Consider the following 20,737-nt stretch of genomic DNA (forward strand, 5'->3'; position numbering starts at 1 on the left):
TGGCACTGCCCTCCTCAGGAGACCCCAGCGGCTCCCTCTTACCTCCAAGACCAGACCCTGCCGGGCCTCCCAAGTGCTCTCTGACCCCTGGGTCTAGCCGCTTCCTTAAATCCTCCCTCCTGCCAGGCGCCCAGCTCCCCCAGTGAGCCCCTCCCTCTGGCCGCCTTCTGCGCAGGGCAACTGACTGGCTGTCTGCCCCTTCGAGAGGGAGACCCTCGGCAGCAGGGAGCGTTTTTGCATTTCCTCACCTTCCCCAGCCTCAGCACACCGTGAGCACTTACAGCCTTGTTGACTGACCGATGACAGAAGCAGAAGCCAGCTAAGGCTGATACAGCAGACAGCCTGACGGAGAAAGGGGAGGGAGACACAGCCAGTGCTCCCGGACAGTTCAGGCCGGGTGAAGTCAGGGAAGGCTCCCCTGAAGAAGCATCACTGGATCCCGCCCTGCTCAGTGCAGACCACTGAGAGAAGCCTGGAGCAGGGCTGGCAGGAGCTGAGCAGGAGCGGGCAGCTTCTCTGAAGAGCAGCCCACCATCGAGCTCGGCACTGGCTGGCATGGGGTCCCCTCCTGAAAAAGGTGAGGGCTCACAGCTTCCTTTCCCCCCCTCTGCGGGGCTGCAGCACCATGCCAGGGTCTCAGAACAGGTGGCCAAGTCTTGGTGCCACAAGAAAGCTGAGGATGACGTGGGAAGCATCACCGTCTCCTCTACCTCCATCGTCCTCTCGTGGCTGTAATAACGCAGCGGCCAGCACCGCGGTCACCAGTTGGGAGGCAGCGATAAGAAATGTATCAAAGGGACTCTGTCCTCCTCCTCCTCCTTTGAAAGCCATAGGCCTCTGGAGAGTAAGCATTTCTAAGAGCCCTGGAGAGGGTTGATGAGAATCAAAGTGCCTGCCGGCCAAATGGGCTAGCCCTGACTCAGAAGAACTAGGCTCAATTCCCAGTGCAGACACTTCCTAGCCATGTGATGACAGGCGAGTGACAATCTTTGCGCCTCGGTTTCTTCATCTGTCCTTCACCAGCCATTGCCACACAGGTGGGCCCAGGGTCACAGCAACAGCGTTGGAGACGTGAGAAATGGGGGGAACAATGATGATACGTACAAAATGCTTCCTGCTCCTTTCTTTCTCAAGGCCCTGGCCCATCAGCACGCAGGCCACCCCATCCAGGAAGCGTTCCCGGATCCCCCCAGCCAGAAGAGCTCTCAGAGACCCCCGTGGTCTGCCACAACACTCTGCCTTTCTCAGGTCACCCACTTCTTCTACCCCTGCTCTTCCTGCCTGTCATCTCCCCGACTACAGATTAAGCTCAGTAAGAGCTACAGCTGGGCCTTGTGCCATCTTGTATCCATGGGCCCAACAGGATGCCTCGCACACACTGGGTTTGCTAAGAGAACACAGTGCCACCCTCAAAAACCTCTGAGCTAAGGAGTATGTGTACTGTTGATTTACAGGGGAGGACACTGAGGTTCAGACAGGACATAGAGCCTAGCTGAGGCCACCGAGCCAGCCAGAAGCAGAGCTGGGAGGCCGGTCGAGGGTCCCCAGATGTGTGTCTCTAGCTCTTTCAGGCCACATCACCCTGTCTGTGCACCAGGGCCCCCGCCTCCTGCCTTCCCCATCACTCCCCTCATCTGCTTGTGCTGGTGTTCCACCAGAAAGAAAATCAATGGCCCTCAATCCCCTGCCCATACTCACCCCCCCCGAAGTCACAGCCCCCCCAATCTTTCCATCAATCACATGGATGGCAGGGGTCAGCACATCTAAGGGGACGGTGACCGTAGGGGGCACAGAGCTGATAGAGACAGAATTTTGTAACATAATTAATGAAAGACACTCTATCCAGAAGGGCCACATTTTCAATAAATTGCAAATTGAAAGATGGTGTCCTAAAGGTATTTTAATCAAAACTTGGTGAAATTCAATCTGAGAACCACACGACTAACCAGCGCTACCCCCCCACCCCCCGCCAAGGCCACAAAAACCCGGCACAATGAGACGGTCTTAAAGGGGAAGGATGCTCTGATTAATTCACCATCTCTCCCTGAGCCCTGGCTCCAAACCCCCAATGAAGACGAAGGCACCTGCAGGGGCTGAGTTGTAATTGAAAGAGAATACTTAATCAATAGATTGTCACTGGTAAGAGCTGCATGGGGCTGGAGACCAGAAGGCCCAGGCTTCCCATTTTTTAGGAGATTTTTCCATGCTGGGGCATCAGAGTCCACCTGAAGAAAGCATTTGGTATACCCTGGTGACTTTCCTCTTTCAGAAAAAATAAAGCTGTCTGCACCTACCCTCAAATTCAGCCGCACCACAGTTTGCTGTGGCGAGCTCAGCACGGTAAACAGAGGTGACAATCTGCTGACCAAGTCCCTCTGGAGACAACCATGCCTCCATCTGAGGCCTCCAACTCGACTGGCCCACACAGAAAATAGCGACTGCTGTGAGGATGCCCTCATTGATTAGACAAAGACCCAGTCCTGGCCAGGACGGGCCCTCCCCATCTCGGGTGGTCAACATCCTTCTCTCATCTGCCCAACCTCTGTTCAGCAAGCCCTCCATTCTACCCATGCTGACGGTGTTCTCTCCTCCTCTGGTGCTAGCTGACCACTCTGCCTGCAGGCCTCCGTTGCTCCATCACACCTGCCCTTGCAGAGTACCGACTGACTCAGTGACAGACAGGATTTACCCTAAGAGACTACGGGGTCCTAGAGGGTAGAGGCTGTGTCCTTTTTCATCTCTGTATCCCTAAACCCTGGCACAGGGCCTACCCAATACATAGTAAACATTAAAAAAAAGTTTGTCGAGTTGAAATGAAGTAACCATCAGCAATCTCATGGTCGAGTTCTTATTCTACATTGGAATCTTTCTGTAACTGCTTCAAACATAATGCAAAATTTAGAGAAATAAAATCTGAAAAGACAGACACATGGATGTCATGAATTCTTAATAACTTCATTTTCTGACAGCCTCATCAAATCACTTTGAAATTGAGCAAAGAAAGGAAGCTGGTGTCTTGGCTGAAGGCAAAAGGCCTTTGATACCGTCACTGATAGGACCAGCGTCGACATGACCCTGAGGGCCACCCGCTGACCCCAAAGGGAGACTTACCGAAAGAAGTTTCCAGGTTATTGGACGGACTTGCTTGGGAATTCCAGACCAACTCAATTTTCTTAATTCCTCTGTTAAAATAAAAGGGTTGGGGGTAGTGGAGAGAGAAAGACAAAGACAGAGAGAGAGAGAGAGAGAGAGAGAGAGAGAGAGAGAGAGAGAGAGAGAGAGAGAGAGAGAGAGAGAGAGAGAGGGGGAAAAAAGGATTACTGGAGAACTTTTCCTGGGGTGGCTAATATCCCATGATCTGATCAGAACACAGCTGCTCCCCTAATTAAGCTCGAAAGGGCACAAATGACAATATCTGCAGATGCTGATATTTTTAGTCATTGACTGCGCAAAAACAAGTCACCTGACGCCATATCCAGTTATCACCGCCAAGGGTGCACATTTGGATTCTGAGTGGAGAGAGAAAAGTGTGGGAAAAACGTTCTGAGAGTCTAAGCTTTCCAAGAAGCTCCCAAGGGGAAGCCCTCCCGAGTGGCTGCTGGATGCCCACCACAGCAGGCATGCCACGCAGGGGGCAGGGCACTAGCGGGCCTCTTCAGAGGCTTTACCATCCAGTGAAACAAAGGGAGAACCAATATCTGGGAGAGGCTGCCTTTTAAACATGCAGATGCCGCTCATAACCCTTCTGACACCCCCTTGTTTCATATGCATCACAAATTCTCCATTCACTTCATGCATTCCCAACTAAGTCATAAAATGGCAGAGCTGAAATGGGCCTAGAAATCATCTGATCTAACCCAGTCATTTTCCAGAGAGGGAAACTGAGGTACAGAAGCATGAGGCTACAAGGGGCAGCTAGGTGGCACAGTGGATAGAGCTCTGGCCTTGGAGTCAGGAGGACCTGAGTTCAAATCTGACCTCAGACACTTGACACTTACTAGCTGTGTGACCCCGGGCAAGTCACTTAACCCTGATAGCCTCACCAAAAAAAAAAAAAAGTAAAAAACAAATAGAGGCATGGGGCTGGGGTCCAACATTCATCTGCCTCATGTTCCCTCAGGATATCCTACTGCCTGCTTACTGAGCTCCTCCTGCAACCCTCTCCTCTCCTTGACCTCTGAGCACAAACATGTCAGGAAGGAGGGCATCGGTTGGTACCAAGCAGGCATGGCTGATACGGAAGAGACGGAAATTAAATTCCAAAGGACTGACTTCGAGGTAGACTCAATCTAATCCACGGGGTTTAAAAAACACAGATATGTGAATAAATTTGTATGAAGGCTGAAAACGAAATAAAACATCAAGAGATCAGCTTGAGAATTAGGTCTCAAATAGGTCTGACTCATGGAACTGGAGAGGCATTCTAGGAAACAATATCGCTAACGCAATCTCATCCCAAATCACAGGCTTCAGAATAGGCGATGCCAAGAATCTCTGGAATACTCGTGAGATGAAAGTGCATATGAGTAATTTGGAGAAAATATTATAAAGGTGGTGGCACATGCCTATGACAACAAAGAGGTGATGGAGAATTAGAGTGACTAACTCAGTTACCTCCAGTGGCAGAGGGCAGGAAGAAGGCAAATAATGAAAGGCAGAGTCAGCGTAGAAATCTCATCTGAGCCAGCAGCTCTAATATTCTCTTACCCTGAAAGCTTTCTGCAGATGCATTAACAATGAACAGAACCAAGAAGGCCTCTTATGGAAAAAGAAAAGAAAAAAAGGCTCGTATGCTACTTCAAAAAGGAGGACGGAGAGAATTTTTTATTATGGAAAGCTGCCCAATGATACCAGCATTAAAATTTTATATCTAGAAATTAACACGTATACCTCATGCTACAATGAATACAAGTACATTATAATTAACACACTGTACAATATTAAACCATAAAACAAGCTAAAGGAGAAAACGAGGCCAGGACTCCACTTTCTCAGGACGAGGCTCGAGCCCTGGCCGCAGGCTCTGGCATTGAGCCGCTGCTCTACAGAGCGGTGACTCACGGCCCCAGAAGGGCCACTCTGTACAAACACAGCCCTGCCGGGCCATGTCCCCAAACCAAGCCCCAAGGGGCTTGCGGGAACAAGAGCACAACAAGACCTTATCACGCCCCCTAACACCCAGTCAGCCAGTAAGCATCGATTAAGCACCTACTAGGTGCCAGGGACTGTACTGGGATACAAAAGAAGGCAAAAGACAGGGCCTCCCCTAAAGGAGTAATGGGTGAGACCACAGCCTGGCACAGAGGGAAGGCACCAGCAGTCTAGGGGGATGGGAAAGGCTTCCTGAAGAAGATGGTGTTGGCAGGGCCTGGAAGGCCGCCAGGAGGCAGAGATGAAGAGGGAGGCTCTCCCAGGCAGGGGGACAGACAGCCCAAGGAAGCGGCCTTGCACTTCTCAGGAGGCCACACTGACACAGCAGGATGCAGGAGGAGCCAGAGGCCTCAGGGATCTCAGGTAGTCCCCTGACATGTGAGCCTCAGTTTCTCCAGGTGCAAAACAAGTAGGCTGGATCAGATGATCTCTCGGGCTTTTCCAGCAACCGTGCTGTGACCCTGTGGCACTGCTGCCTCCACCGGCACCCTCAGGCTGACAAATTACTCCTCCTGGAGCTGATAAAACAAGGTGGCTCTCAGCAAGCAGCTGTGAGGCCAAGTCACAACACCCGTGGAGCAGAGAATAGACGCCCACATGATGGTGAGGAGAGAGCGGGACACCCAAGCGAATGTCAGAAAACATGAGCAGTCTTCTCTGGGAAAGTCTTCTGGTGACACAAGCTGGGAATGCCAGCGGGGTTCCCGGCCCCCACAGCCCAGACCTCCTCGTGTGGAGCGTGAGGAGCACCAAAGACCCTGGATCACAGAGCTGACACTGACACGAGCCTGACAAGCCGAGGCTCCCCAGCCCCCAAGAAAGCCTGAAGGCCAATGGAAACACAACCAACGAGAGACGTCACCACCTTGTTCTGCCGAGCAGCCACAGGCTCGCCGCACCAGCCAAACACTGATGGATGGCGAGACACAGGCGAAGGGTCCCAAGAGGAGGGCCCGAGAGCGGGCACCCAACCAGCAAGCCCCATGCAAGCACGCAACCTGGGCCACACTCTTGTCAGCACAGCCTGGCGTTGGCCCCGCCGAGCAGTTTGGAAGGCTCATTGCCACGCCGCATGTGAAGTGCCAGCTGTTCTACAGGGCAGAGAGGGCAGCTCTGGGAGCCTGCCTGTCTAGTGGCTTACCGTGGTGGCCTCCCTTCACGGTGCCCCTATAATCGATGGCCCTGGCGTGGGGTGGTGCGATAGAAGAAGCCCAGGTCTAGTCTCAGAAGACATGGGCTCAATCCTTTCTCTGCTTCCCCCAGCATAGATCTAAGTCTTGATTTAGATGACCAGACCACCCTGGAGGGATTCTGGCTCTCACTTCCCTACTGCCCTGGGACGCTGACATCACCCTAGAATTCTGCCCAAGGACCAGGGAGGGACAGAAGCTCTTTAACTGACGGCTTCCCTTTGTGCTCCCATGTGTGTTCCCTGCCTAGACCATCTCCTGTCTGAAATTCAAACAAAACTCAGCTGTGGGTAAGGGGGAAAAAAGAAAAGCTCACGGAAAGAACAATAAGCAAAATAAACGCCCCATCTGACTCCAAGCGCCTTCGGCTGCACTCGAGATTACTGGCTGCCCAGCCCGGCTGACACCGCGTGCCTCTTCTAAGAGGGAGAGAAGCCTTGCTGTTGAGATCTCTTCCTACGGTTCATATCATTCCAACACTTTAAATTTGTAGTAATGAGAGTGACAATTTCCACACACAATAAGAAAAGGCTCGTTTCATCACAAGCGGCAGCCAGCGGCCAAAGAATTCATTCCACTTTCGTTGGTGAACAAATATTCCCCATTCCCACTACAAATGAAGCAATTATTTTTTCCTTTAAGTTTTTAGACATCCAGCGTTAGGGTCCTTTGCAAACAGCTGAGACCTAATGATTAATACCGGGAATAAAAGAAATGATTAAAGAGAGGGCCTTAGTAATATAATCACCAAAATGTGAAGTCTTGCCATCTAATCTTTTTCAAATTACTAAGTCTAAGTAAAATAAGCACCAAATAATTGGGTGATGGCACCAGCAATAACTTGCAGTTTACAGCCGTGGCTGGAAATATCAAATTCTCAACAGTTCCCTGAGGACGTTATGAAAATCAGAAGCCTGATATGTGAGCACCAATAATAGAACGTTTCCCAATCACATTCTTCGTCGCCTTCCGTTCATGAAGAAGACAGAATAAACTCCCCTTGTTAAAGTTACATGAACACAGGCCCCACAGAGGAAAAGCCATTTGGAGACTGGAAGAAGCATCGGCCTCCGAGAGGGGAGGGACCTGGGCAATCCTGGAGGCCAAGCCCCGCCTCTTATAGAAAGGCAACCAGAGACCCCAGGGTCCTCTGACCCCCCCACACCCCAACATGACGTAGGGCCTCATGACCTTGACCCCTCACTTTGCCAAGTACCTCATTCTCTTTGGATCCCCACAGCCACACAATCCATTGCCTCAGAGCACCCTGCATGGAAGAGCACCCAGAGCGTCACCAGTAACAGAGAAAGTTTGTGGCCTTTGAAGAATGTGCCCCAGTGTGAGCTCTGCTGGCATGGCCTCCCAGACCCCAGGCTCATCTCCACAGCAGGGTCAGACCAGCAATGTGAGCAGGAGGCGGCTGCGGCCTGGAGGAAGATCTACAACTTAAAGGCTTCAATGACGCTCCAGGGAAGGTTCCCAACACCCCAGGCCCATCCTTTCTGGAGGGTTGACAGAGGACGAGGTCAAAGGGAGCGCCAGCCCATAGACGAGCCCCCAGGCCACCAAATCCAGTGCTCGGCTCACAGGGCAAGACTGCTTTCTTTGATGGCTTCTTTCTCTTCCTACACAGCTTCTTCCCATTTCCCCTAAAGCATCTCACCTTCTTTCTTTTACTTTACCTTCTTCCTATACGCAGTGCAAAATGAAGCGAGAAGAACTGGGAGGTCAGCGCACAGTAACAGCAGTATTGTAATGACGACAAACTCTGAAAGATTTGACTACTCTGATCAACACAATGATCCAAGCCAGTTCCAAAGGACTCATGATGAAAAATGTTCTCCACCTCCGGAGAAAGAGCTGATAAACCCTGAGTGCAACTTTCTTCTTCTTGCTCTTTTTTTGTACTATAGCTAAGCGGGAGATGTTTTGCATGATTTTACATGTGTAATTGATATTATCTTGCTTGCCTTGGTGGGGAAGGAGTGAAAGGGAGGGAGAGAATCTGGAACTCAAAATTTAAAAAAAAAAAAGAATATTAGATAAAAAATAAAACAAAAGAAATGAAAAACAAAGGAATTCTATACAGGCTCATACTGTCCTGGGGAAAGAAGGGAAGAGTCTTAAATTCATAATTAAATTAAAAGTCCCTTGAGAGTAGGAAACTACAAGATCCTATAAAGCTTAGAAGTAGCAGGCTTCTACCTTTGGCTTATAATTCCTTTTCTGAGGAAGACAAGCAAAGAGAGCAGAGTAGGAGGAAGTAATTTAGACACGCTCCCTGGACGCAAACCTAAGAAGAATGTTAGACTGAGCTGTGCTCTAGAAAATGAGGAAAAACCCCAGAGTCATCTTTCCAGACCAGCATCACAAATCTGACACACTGGCAAGAACTGTGACAACGACCCAGGACCCCAGACTCGGTCCGTGAGCTCAGAAAAGGGCCGTCCGTGGCCAAGCTGCTTCACTGCCCCTAGAGCAGGACTCCAGCCTGGCCCCATCATCACTGGGAACCCGCGGAACCTTCAGCTAGCTGCCGAGGGCTGGGCCCCCACCAGGGACAACTCCACACCAAATCAGCAGGTTGGACGAGGTTAGACCCAAAGGCAGTTAGGCCAAGCCCTCGATCAGACTGCAGCCCAAGCCTCCCCAGTGATCCCTGAAGGACCCAGAACTCAGTGCTCAGAAAGCGTCAAAGGATACCAGATAAGACGGGTCGGGACCACCCAAAGCAATGACAGTCGCACCAGAAAGGCAGAGAGCCTGGCCTTCACGAAAACCCTGACTCCTCCTCCGGGAAGCAGGGCTGACTTTTGGATGTATTGATCAGTTTGGCTGATTTTGTTCTCTGCTCTTTTCTTTTAAAACCATTATTGTTTGGGCTGGCTCTCTGAGGAGAAGGGGAGTCACTCAGTCAGTCAACAACAGCAGAAATAATAATGACAGCTAATGTTTGTACAGAGCTTCCTGTGTGCCAGGTACCATGCCAAGCTCTACACGGACAGTTCTCTCATCTGGTCCTCACAACAATCCTGTCAGGTACATGCTATTATTTTCCCCATTTTACAGATGAGAAAAATGAGGCAAACAGATGTTAAGTGACTTGGCCAGGGTCACCCAGCTAGTAAGTGGCTGAGGCTCCATTTGAACTCAGGTCTTCCTAACGCCAGGCCAGGTGCTCTATGCGTTGCACCACACAGCTGCCTCTTAAAACCTATTTGATAAAGAGTCTCTGCATTTTGTGACATGCAATATCACACTGGAAGGTCCACAGAGCTAAGGATACTCGGGGGCGGGGGGGAGGGGGAGCAAGAAGCCTGGAAGCACGTCAGACCCTGCACAGCGCAAAGCAGGAGAGGCACACCCGGTGGCGACTCAGAGGGTGTGCTGAGGGTGACAGAAGTCCCAGAGTGTAACCAGGAAAAGATGCACATACAAGAAGACCCACAAGAGTCATATGAGCCAGGGCAGGAAGGGCAGCCAAAGAACCGAGGCCCATCAGGGAGGGCGAGCCAGGAGCAGCAGCTGCACAGCTCAGCAGGGAGACAGAGGAATGCCCAGCACACAATCTGACACCAGCAAGAGCCCCTCAATGGACAGCATCTTCACCCCTGGGAAAGCCACAGATCTAGAGGAGCTCTAGAGACGGGGCTGAAAAGAAGGGCGTGTGCGTCCACCTGGCGCCCCGCTGCTCACCACGGCCCGGTTCTCTACCGAGGTCCGGCTAGGGACACTGCAGCAGCAGCCGTCCTATGCTTATACTCTGCTCCCCAGTGGAATGATGCAGTACGTGCAGTGAACCACACTGAGAGACGATTTGGGCTTATGCGATCTAATTGGATGTAAAACACCCTATCTGAGTCTGAACCAAAAATCGGCTTGAAAGTGTTTTCTGCACAAAATGTGCAATTACTACCAGCACTACTTTGTGACAGGACAAGAACGACGCACACTGGGAGAACACAACTGATGAAACGGCCTCTTTTCCTCCAGGCCGGTTCCCTTTTAGGTGGTATCAATTACCATACAGCAATTCTTTCACCCAGGCAGGAACTGAACCAGGAAGAGATAACCAGGGCTAATGAGAAGCCCACGCAAGGTGCTCCTCTCAAAGAATCTTCACGGCACTGCCCAAGCCGAGTTTGCACAGCCCTACAACAGGCCACTAGGGTTGGGGGGGGGGGGGGAAGACGGATATTCAGGGTCAAACCTACTGCCTGACCTACCTCTATCCAAAAACCTGACACCTAAGCTCGGGAGGGTCCCGGGAGCCATCCAAGTGCCATCCTTGCTCGAGGACGGCATGGATGGTAGAGGCAGCAAGCCTCGGGAACCTCCAGAGGACTCAGGAGCCATTCACTCAGATAAGCCAAGCACATGGGCCGGGCCTGGCCTACCAGGCAGGGAGCCACAGCGACAGGCTGCAGTGCCAGACATTCTGTTACCCGAGCAGGTGAGAACCAGCCAATGGTCGGTCAGAAGCAGCCAGTGTAAAAGACCGCATGGTGCCACGTCCCTTCTTTTTGGCACAGTGCGCTCTGGGACCCAACACTGAGGGCCACGCCTAGGGAAGGTCTGTCTGGGACATGCCCCCGCGCTCCTGGCACTCAGCACGATAAAAGAGTTGTCGTCAGACCGAGAGCCGGAAGAGCCATCGGAGAACATTTTACAGAGGAGGAGGCTGAAGTGCGGACACCCCAGTGACTTCCAGTTTCACACGGTTACTCGTCAGCACAGCCAGGCTGCAAACCAGGTTTCCTAAGCTCAAATCTAGGGCTTCTCATATCAACAAGACTAAAGACTTTGGGCTGAAATCAGCAAGTCAGATTGAACCATCAGATGAAGGCAACAGCTACCAATAACCTTGTAAATACAATGAACAGAAGATACTAAACAACCACAAAGTATTTAGTAAGCACCGAGGACATGCCAGCACCCTCTGGAGCCTGCCTGGCCTCGCAATCTGCTTGTGGTCAACCCGTTAGGCTGTGAGCTCCCTGAGGGCAGACACTGCCTTCTGCTTAGCCTGTTTGGCCAAAGGAATGACTGTGACCCAGTGAGGCTGGAAAGACAAGCTGGGACTGAGCTGCGAAGGTAAACAGGAGCTTCTATGTTGGCCTAGGGAGAAGTGGGAGCCAGGGAAGCTGATGGAGCAGAACAGTCGTGAGAGATGCACGGCAGGGCGTCAATGAGGAGGCAGACGGAAGAAGGGCAGGGGCGGGGAGGAGGACCTGAAGGAAGGGGGGTTGCGTGCGTGCATGAAAGAGGGGCCTGAACAGATAACAACTGACTGGACCCTAGGGGTGAGGAAAGTGAAGGGCCCAGGACGGCGAAGAAACAAGGGGCTCCTCCCCCGACTGTTCTGGGCTTTTTACAGCTCCTAGTCATCTCAACAGATGCAGAAAAAGCCTCTGACAAAACACAACCCTCATTTATGCCAACATCCTGCACGTAAAAGGTATACATGGATGGATCTTTTTTTTTAAACATCAAAAAAGTATTTGTCTAAGACCAAAAAGCAAGGATCATGTGTAATACGAATAGACTAGAAGCCTTCCCAATAATCCAGGAGTAAAGCAAGAATGCCCATTCTCATTGCTACTATTTGCGATAATCCTAGAAATGGTAACAACAGCAGTAAGAGAAGAGAAGAAACCCTGATGATGACGATGATGATGACAAGTCTGGTGCTTTAAGATTCGCTTCACACTTTACAAATACCTCATTTAATCCTCACCACAACTTTACTAGGCAGGTGCTCTTGTTACCCCCTTTGGGGTTGGGGGGGGGATGGGGAAACTAAGGCTGAGAGGGAGAGTTAGTAAATTACCCAGTATCACACAGCTACTTAGTGTTTGAGACAGGATTCAAAGTCTTCCTAACTCCAGGTCCAGAACTCTGTCCAGTGAACTACCTAGCTATCTGCTGCATAAAATGGGCAAATCATAGGAAAGTAAAACTGTCCCTAACTGCTGACGAGATGATGGCTTGCTTAGAAAATCTTAGAGAAACTGAGGCAATTGAGAGTTTCAACAAAGTTGCAAGTAACAAAATAAACCCACAAAAATCGATGACATTTCTATATAATAGCATTATCCAAAAGGCAATAATACAAAGGGAAATCCCACTGAAAATAACTGTATAATACATAAGATATTTTGAAGGCAGTCTATCAAAGCCCACTCACTACTGAACAGCTTCAATTACAAGGTGCTACTTAAAAAAATAAAGAACAGCTTAAGTAGCTGGAAGAATATTCAGTACTAGGGGCAGCTAGGTGGCAGTGGATAAAGCACCTGCCCTGAAGTCAGGAGGACCTGAGTTCAAATGTGGCCTCAGACCAAACACTTGACACTTACTAGCTGGGCAAGTCACTTAGCCCCAGTTGCCTTAAAAAGAAAGGAAGGACGGAAGGAAGGACGGAAGGAAGGAAGGAAGGAAGGAAGGAAGGAAGGAAGGAAGGAAGGAAGGAAGGAAGGAAGGAAGAAAGAAAGAAAGAAAGAAAGAAAGAAGAAAGAAAGAAGAAGAGAAAGAAAGAAAGAAAGAAAGAAAGAAAGAAAGAAAGAAAGAAAGAAAGAAAGAAAGAAAGAAAGAAAGAAAGAAAGAAAGAATATTCAGTACTCATGACTGGACCATGCCAAAATAATGAAAATGACAACATTACCAAGGTAAATTTTCAGGTTTAACAGAATATCAAACTATCAGAATGGCACTTTACAAAACTTGACAAAACAATTCTTTCTGTTTGTTTGTTTTTGGTGAGGCAATCGGGGTGAAGTAACTTGCCCAGAGTCACACAGCTAGTGAGTGTTATGTGTCTGAGGACAGATTTGAACTCAAGACCTCCTGACTTCAGGGCCAATGCCACCTAGCTGCCCCAGATTAAATAATTTTTTAAAAATAATGTGGAGACTCAAAGTATCTGGAATATCAAGGAAAAAAATTTTTAAAAGCGTAAGAATGAAGGAAAAACAGCACTTACAGACCCCAAAGTATATGAAGAAAAAGCCTCATTCATCGAAGTCATTTGGTACTGATTAAAAAAAAAAACAAGAAGTAGACCAGTGGAACTGCCTAAACAAGGAAGATTCATAAACAAGAGAACTCGAAAACTCAACATCTGATAAAGTGGGAAACAAACTATTGAAGGAAGAACTTCCTATCTGATAAAATTTGCTCAGAAAACTAGAGAGCAATCTAGCAGAAACTAGGCTTAGACCAAGACCTCACACTACAGTCTGGAGTACATTCTAAATGAAGACACAATCTTAATTTAACAATCAGACTATGAAGAAGAGAAGCAAATCATACCCTTCTTCCCAGGTATGGCAGAATGACATTTTCTTAACCAAAAAAGAGATAATCTATTTTTTAAAGTCTATTAGTCTATTTTTTAAAAAAGATAACATTGTATGATTACATGATAATTACATGATTACATGCAAATGAAAAGCTTCATGTAAGAATGAAATTAATGCACCAGGTATAAAAGAAGCAGCTGAATGAGAAGAAATTGTTGTATCAAACACCCAGGATGAGGGTTTGGTATCTCAGACAGGTGGAGACTAGACAATCTATAAATCCAAAAGCCATCCCCCAAAAGACAAGAGGACACAGAATATGAACAGTCCTCAAAAGAATTACAAACTATTAACAGCCACACGAAAGAACGCTCCAAATCTCTAATAATATTAAAAAAAAAATTTAGAACAACTTCGAGGTCCCACCTCACATCCTGAAAACTGGCAAGGACGACAAAAGAGAGGAACAGTCAATGGTAGAGCAGCTGTGGGAAGGCAGGCGCGGTGGTGCAACATTCCTGGAGCTATGAAATGGGATCGCCATTTTGGAAAGTGATTTGGAACAGTCCTCAAAAAGCGGCTAAAATGTCATAGTCTTTGACTCAGATTCTACTATTGGGCACATAAACCAAGAAGGTCAATAAGAAGAAAGGCCCCGTCTATATCCAAACGTTTCTAGCAGCACTTCTTGTGCAAGCAAAGAACTGGAAACAAAGGAGAGCCTGATAAACAGGGAACGGCTAAACAAGCTGTGACACATGAAGACAACAGAATATTACTGGGCTCCAAGAAACAAAGCTATATGGTGGACACAGAGAAGCAGGGACTGATTGCACTGAAGTAAAAGACGAAGGAAGCATGAACAAAAAACCAATATATGCAGTGATGACAGTGTAAATGGAAGGAACTGCCACAGAACAAGTGACATGAATGTTACAAAATTAAAGAATAAGAACAGTCCCAAAGAAGAAATGAGACAGGAAAAGCCATCTCCCACTTCTCCTTTGCAAGCATGGAGGTTCCACAGACATGGATAGATTATCACATTCTTTTCAATGCATGGATAAATGTTGCTGGACTGTTTTTTTCTCTTTTTAAAAAAATTCCATTACAGGGGATGGCTCTCTAGGATGGCGAGGCAGACAGAAATCTGGGGAAATATAGGAGATGCAAAAACAAAGATATCAATAAAATACTATTTGGTTTTTTTTAGAAAATATCAACAACAAAAAAAGAATTTTGTAGTTATAAAGAAGTTTGGCCCCAAAGAAGAAACATAAAAAGACTTCTTTCTCTTATCTCCTTTGCAGAGGTAGTAGACCCGTAACTACGCATACATCAGATTGTTTTCAATGTGTTGACCAATTTTGCTGACGTTTTTTCTCTTCTTTCCTTATTTGTAAAACATTCTTTGTGATAAGGAATGCCTCTATGGGAGGGGCAGAGGAGAGAAGAGATACGAGGGGAAATCTAAGTGACATAAAACCAAAAAAAAAATTAACAAAAATCCACTATGAGAACTAGTATTTAGACAGCACTTCGAGGTTTGCAAAGCACTTTATATCCATTTTCTCATTAATTAAAAAAGCTAAGCAGACAAAGTCATTTGAGGCTGGAGGTAATATGGAACCTTGAGATTGTACCGAGCATAGGAGTGATTTGGTCACACCTAGCTACAGGAAAAATCATCTGGATAGCTGGGGGAGAGGATGGGCTGGAGACATCAAAGACAAGGTATGGGGACTAATTAATGAGGAGACTAGTCCAGTAACACAGAGGCAAGGTGACGAGCCAGAAGACCACGATGGATGGAACCAATGTTGTGGAGGCACAGATGACCAAAGTGGGCAGCTAACCGGACCTACAGGATGTGGGTGAATGTGCAGTCGAGTAAACGCCAAGGCTGTGAACCGGGGCAATGGGCTGAAAGGGAAGGAGAGGGGAGGAGATGAGTTCTGTTACAGACTGATGAACATGGGATGGTCAATTCAAAGTGTCCAGCAGGCAACTGGTGATGAAACTGGAGACTTGAGCTGGTGTGAAGTTCTCTCGTGAAGGGAAAACCTTCGAACCCTACTGCTGCTCGCCAACTTTTGGACAGCTCGGGGTCAGCCAAGTGTGGGCAGAGCTGGCGGGGAACAGGAGGAGCCTCCACTTGCCTCTTTTTCAGCTTCTGCCTGTGGCCTTCAGCTGTGCCCACTGCAGCCAGAAGAGAACCACACTAAGCCTTCTCCTGGGTGACAGCCCTTCAAATGCCCATCGACAGCCTGATCGTTCACAGGGCACGGACTGAGGGTCATCCTCACCACTATGACGGCTTGTTTAGGCACACCCCCACTTACTGACGATCTTCCTGAAGAGAAAGGACCAAAGGAATGGCTGAGTAAGTTGTGGTATATGAATGTAATGGAATACTCCTGTGCTATAAGAAATGAGGACCAGGCAGACTTCAGAAAAACCTGGAAAGACTTGTATGGACTGATGCTGAGTGAAGTGAGCAGAAGCAGGAGAACATTGTCACAGTAACAGCCACATTGCGTGACGACTGACTTTGATAGACTTGACCCTTCTCAGCAATGCAAGGATCTAAGACGTCTCCAAAGGCCTCATGATGGAAAATGCTATCCACATCCAAAGAAAAACTACGGAGTTTGAATGCAGGTTGAAGCAGACTATTTGCAATTTTTTTTCTTGTTTTCTTTTGTTTTTTCCTTCTCATGGTTCCTCCCATTGGTTCTAATTCTTCTTTACAACATGACTAATGTGAAAATACGTTTAATAGGAATGTATATGTAGAGCCTACAGCAGATTGCACGCCATCTTGGGGGAGGGAGGAGGAGAAAATTATAACTCAAAAGCTTACGGAAGTGATTGTTGAAAACTAAGAATAAATTAATTTAAAAAAAAGAAAAAAAGAGAAAGCACCAAAACTGACATAATATTCCCAAAAGTTGTGCACCCGTCACTACAATCTTGGGTGTACTGCTGACCAATCTCCACAGCAGAACTTTCTCTATTGTGTCCCTCCCCTTCCCACTCCCAGGTTCTCAGCACGTTTTTATGGGTTTTCTCCCCCAAAGTCCTGCCTGTCCGATCCAGGCAATTTAAAGAGAAGACAAAAGCAAGCTCCCCCCCGCGCCCCTCCCTCCCAACCCCTGCCCAGCCCAACCTCAGCAAAGGAGAAGTAACACTGGGTTGGCAAAGGCCAGGCCACGTTCACCCCGGCCCATCATTCATCAGGCCCTCCACAAGGCCCCAGGCCAGTGTTTCTTCTTCAAAAACATCGATTCCACAGCCAGTGCAGAGCAGGATTTAGTCAAGCACAGACTGCTCTTTGGGGTTACAAGCCAGAAACGGCATTTCTCCCAAGGCTGAGCAGGCATTCAAAGCCAAAGGAATCTGTTCGTTCATTTCCCTGCAGGAAGCAAAGAGAAGCATCCTCAGACCTGCTGAATGTGCTCCCAGATTTCTGCTCTCCTGGAGTCACGCCCTGGTCACTAGGGGAGGCTCCTTGTCGGCACCTGACGCTAGCTCCGGGCTCTGGGGCCCTTCTGGGAGGAAGGCAGGGCTGCTCCTGAGACTGCCTTCTTGGGGGGCATCAAATGTTGTGTTATTCCAGGATCTCTGAGGTAGGCTGGGGCCTTTCAGTGCTCTCAAGGTGGGCCACCCCAGGGCACACTCTGATTGGTGCCCCCGGCTGAGCTCCACATGGGCTGGCCCTTGGTCTGGATCCGTCCAAGAAAGAGCACAGCATGGTTGAACTCCACCTTCTCAGCCAGCTGGGAAGATCTGGTGGTTCAGAATGGCAGAAATGTGCCTCCTCTACAATCTGGGATCCCTACTTTATTTATTCCTCTGCAAGCTAGGCTGGATGCTGGAAGTGAGACCCTGCTCCATAACTGCAGAAAGACTCACATTCCTACAGCAGCCAGTTTCTGAACAGCCCAGGGCTTCCACACCCTAGGAGAGACTAAAAGGAAATCTCTCCTGCACAGGGGCCCTTCTCACTCTGCCCTGAATCTGTGACCTGGAACTGGTGAGTGGGCAACAAAGCTGCCAGGATACACCTGTCCCAATCACAGGGATGTGGGATGGGCCTGCTGGTGCCCAGCTGAGTCCGAGACTCACGGTGACCTGGGAGGGGCCTGCTGGTGTCCGGATGAGTCCAAGACTCACGGTGACCTGGGACGGGCCTGCTGGTGCCCAGATGAGTCCGAGTCTCACAGTGACCTGGGACAGGCCTGCTGGTGCCCAGATGAGTCCTCTTACCCTCAGGCACAATCTCTCCAAGGAACTGATGTGTTCTATAGGAGCCCGCATCCAATGTCTGCAGACTTCCCTGTCCGTCTCCCTAGGCTGAACGAGGCTGGACAACCAACTCACTTTTCTCTCTCGGGGGGCTGTGTGACGCATTTTCTGGAGCTGTTGGAGGAGTCTGTGGAAGGGCCCTCACTGCGCTCTCCCACTCATTCCACTATCAGGCTCTGCCCCCTCCTCTCCTATTTCAGAGGTGCCTGGGATCTCATGGCTACCCACCGTCTCCCAGGGCCTCCATTTCTTCCACTCTCTCCTTTCTCGTCCTCTCTGAACCTCACTTTAACTGAAGAACACTGATGCGCCGGGGTGAAAGGAAAGGCAGGCCTCTCCCTCTAAACCAAGAACTCAGAGGGGCTGAAGACAATAGCGCTGACTCGTCCAAACATTAAGCCAGGACAGAAACAAACCTGCCTTCTGTAGGCTGCCAAAAAGCTTCCTCCGTACAGAATTTCTTAAGCACATTGCGAGGGCCTGAGGCTATTGGCCCCATAATATAGGCAGCTTCACTGTCCTCACCTAACTGCCAAATCCTGAGACTCTAGTCCAACTGCCCGGCGGAGAGGTGAGGAACATGGCTGAGAAGGTGGGAAAGAAGAAAGGAAGAAAGGCAAAGAAAAAGTAGGAAAACTGTGAGCCACGGCGGCTCTGAGAAGCAAGGCCGATTATCATTCCTCTCCAGCCTCTTCCTTTCTTCCCCGCTGGGCCCCGCTGAGTGACAACTGGTCTGAGGGGGCCCCAGAAAGCACAGAACTGTGCACATCAAGGAACGGCTTCCGAGAGCTGATCTGTCAAACAAGACCCTGGCATTTGGCATGAAATGCGCTCAGTGAGACACGAGGCCTTAGTGCCAAGGACTAACGAAGCAGATTCTAAGGCATCACAGCAGCCGACTGACTGGCCTTTGAAAACTGACAAGAAGAAAAGAAGTAAAATGAGGAAAGCCAGCAGAAAAACTGGAAGTGTGAAAGGCTTCCTACCGCCATGTCCACGCTGATGGCAGCCTGGCAAAGTGAACAGAGCACTGGGCTGTGAACCAGAAGGCTCTGGGCTCAAATTCTGCCTCTGACCCTCACTAGCTATGTGACCACAGACAAATCACTGGCCTCTCTGAGCCACGCTCTACTCATCTGGATGATGGGAACAATAGCCCTTGTCCTGGAGGATTAGTGTGAGACTCCAGGGAGGCAGGTGCTCAAGCATGAATACCTTAAGGCACTCCACATTCACAGCTTGATGAGGACAGTGAAGGCTGGTGGGCAGCTGACCACCAGCGTTATCTCCGGTTCCTGACAAGGCCATTCTGCATTAGGGGAGGACTGAGGCATTTCATTAAACTTGACAACCATAAGGCCCCTCGGAGTGCCAGGCGATATAAAAGATAAATGTGCAGCCCACCCCGTCCTCGGGGAGCTTAAAACCCCGAAGAGCCCCGACATGCAGCTTCAGGCCCTCTAAGCCATGATGACAACCATGAGCACACCCAAGCATGATGGGAGGCCAAGGAATGAGGACTGACGGTCCATCAAAGGAGCTGGCTCATAGCAGCACCAGGACATCGCTAGGGTGAGCATCACCGAGCAGGTGAGGAGGCTCTGGGAGGCCTCGGGGCTTGGGCCAAGAAGGGATCCCCTGGTCCTGAGGGTAAGGAGAGCAGAAGCAATTTAGCCCAAGCCCCTACAGAGGACAAGGAGGTGACAATCCAAGTCCGTAGGTACTACTTCCATTCCAAAGACTGCAAAGGCAGCCCGTTCTCTGTACAACCAAAGGGCACTTTTCTGCATGGAGGGCATCATGTGAGGCCTTCAGCTTAGCTCTTTACAGCCAAGTGTAGCGTTACCTGGCAAAGGTGAGCCCCAGCAACTGGGGATGGCCAAGCCGTGGCCCAAAGAGAGGCAGTCAAGGGCAGGACGCCTGTGGGGACCGTGATCACAGGAATCTAAGAGTCAGAGGGAAGCCCTGAGGCCATCTGGTCCCACCCAGCTCTACACAAAAACCCTTCATGTCTAGACTAGGAGGACCACTAAGCCTGTGTCCTGGTGAACAGTGTGTGCTTTAAATCTGGAAAGTTAAGGTGGGCCCAGACTGGGGCAGGCCAAGAAGGCAGAATCAGGAAGTTCCCACCGCACTGAGTGGGAAATCGCGGACACAAGCCTACTAACAACGAGACTAAATCCGCAGAAAGCCTGTGTCCAGGCCTAAAGGAAAGGACTGCACACTGAGGTGATAATGAGACAGCTCCCCATCGACGGCCCTGTAAGGCTTTCCAAGTGCTTTGTTCACAGCAGCTCTATGAAGGAGTAATACACCAGCCCCATTCTGCAGGTGAGGAATACACACAGAGAGGCCGGACGAGTTACCCGGGGTCAGGCAGATTCTAAGGATTCCTCCTCCACCCCAGACCTGCTGACACCGAGGTCAGCTCTGGCCACCCGACCCTGACCAGATCCCGAATGCACCGAAGTCATCAAGGCCACCAAGAAAGGTCCCTCTAGCCATTCACATACTGAACGGACCTCATCCAACATGTGGGATGGCAGGGCCGGAGCAGGAGAGGACGGAAGCGCAAGGGGAGGTGCTGGTGCCAGGTCTTTGGGTTTTCTTTAAATCCAAGAAGGCGCTTAGCAAACGTGTGTCCCACTGGCTCAATGCTGCACAGCCCTGACCATGAAGATCCCAACAAGCCAAAGACTGCAGCTCCAGGCCAGAGGTCATCTGGCCTCCTCACAACTTTCTGCTAATCCCAAAATAACCCCACTCCACCAAATGACACGGTAGGAT

General features: G+C 49.5%; 1 protein-coding gene across 1 annotated transcript in view; it reads right to left on the bottom strand.

Annotated features, from left to right (window-relative positions):
* The window catches only part of TBC1D22A (TBC1 domain family member 22A), a 246,708-nt gene that overhangs the window by 163,510 nt on the left and 62,461 nt on the right, over positions 1–20,737 (bottom strand). Inside the window, exon 6 of the mRNA XM_078150521.1 lies at positions 3,112–3,182. Within this exon, the coding sequence (XP_078006647.1) occupies positions 3,112–3,182 (71 nt within the window). The remainder of the gene's footprint in view (positions 1–3,111; positions 3,183–20,737) is intronic.

Source organism: Phascolarctos cinereus, unplaced genomic scaffold (assembly GCF_003287225.1).
Source record: "Phascolarctos cinereus isolate Bilbo 61053 unplaced genomic scaffold, phaCin_HiC Scaffold_1;HRSCAF=81, whole genome shotgun sequence".
NCBI lineage: Eukaryota > Metazoa > Chordata > Mammalia > Diprotodontia > Phascolarctidae > Phascolarctos > Phascolarctos cinereus.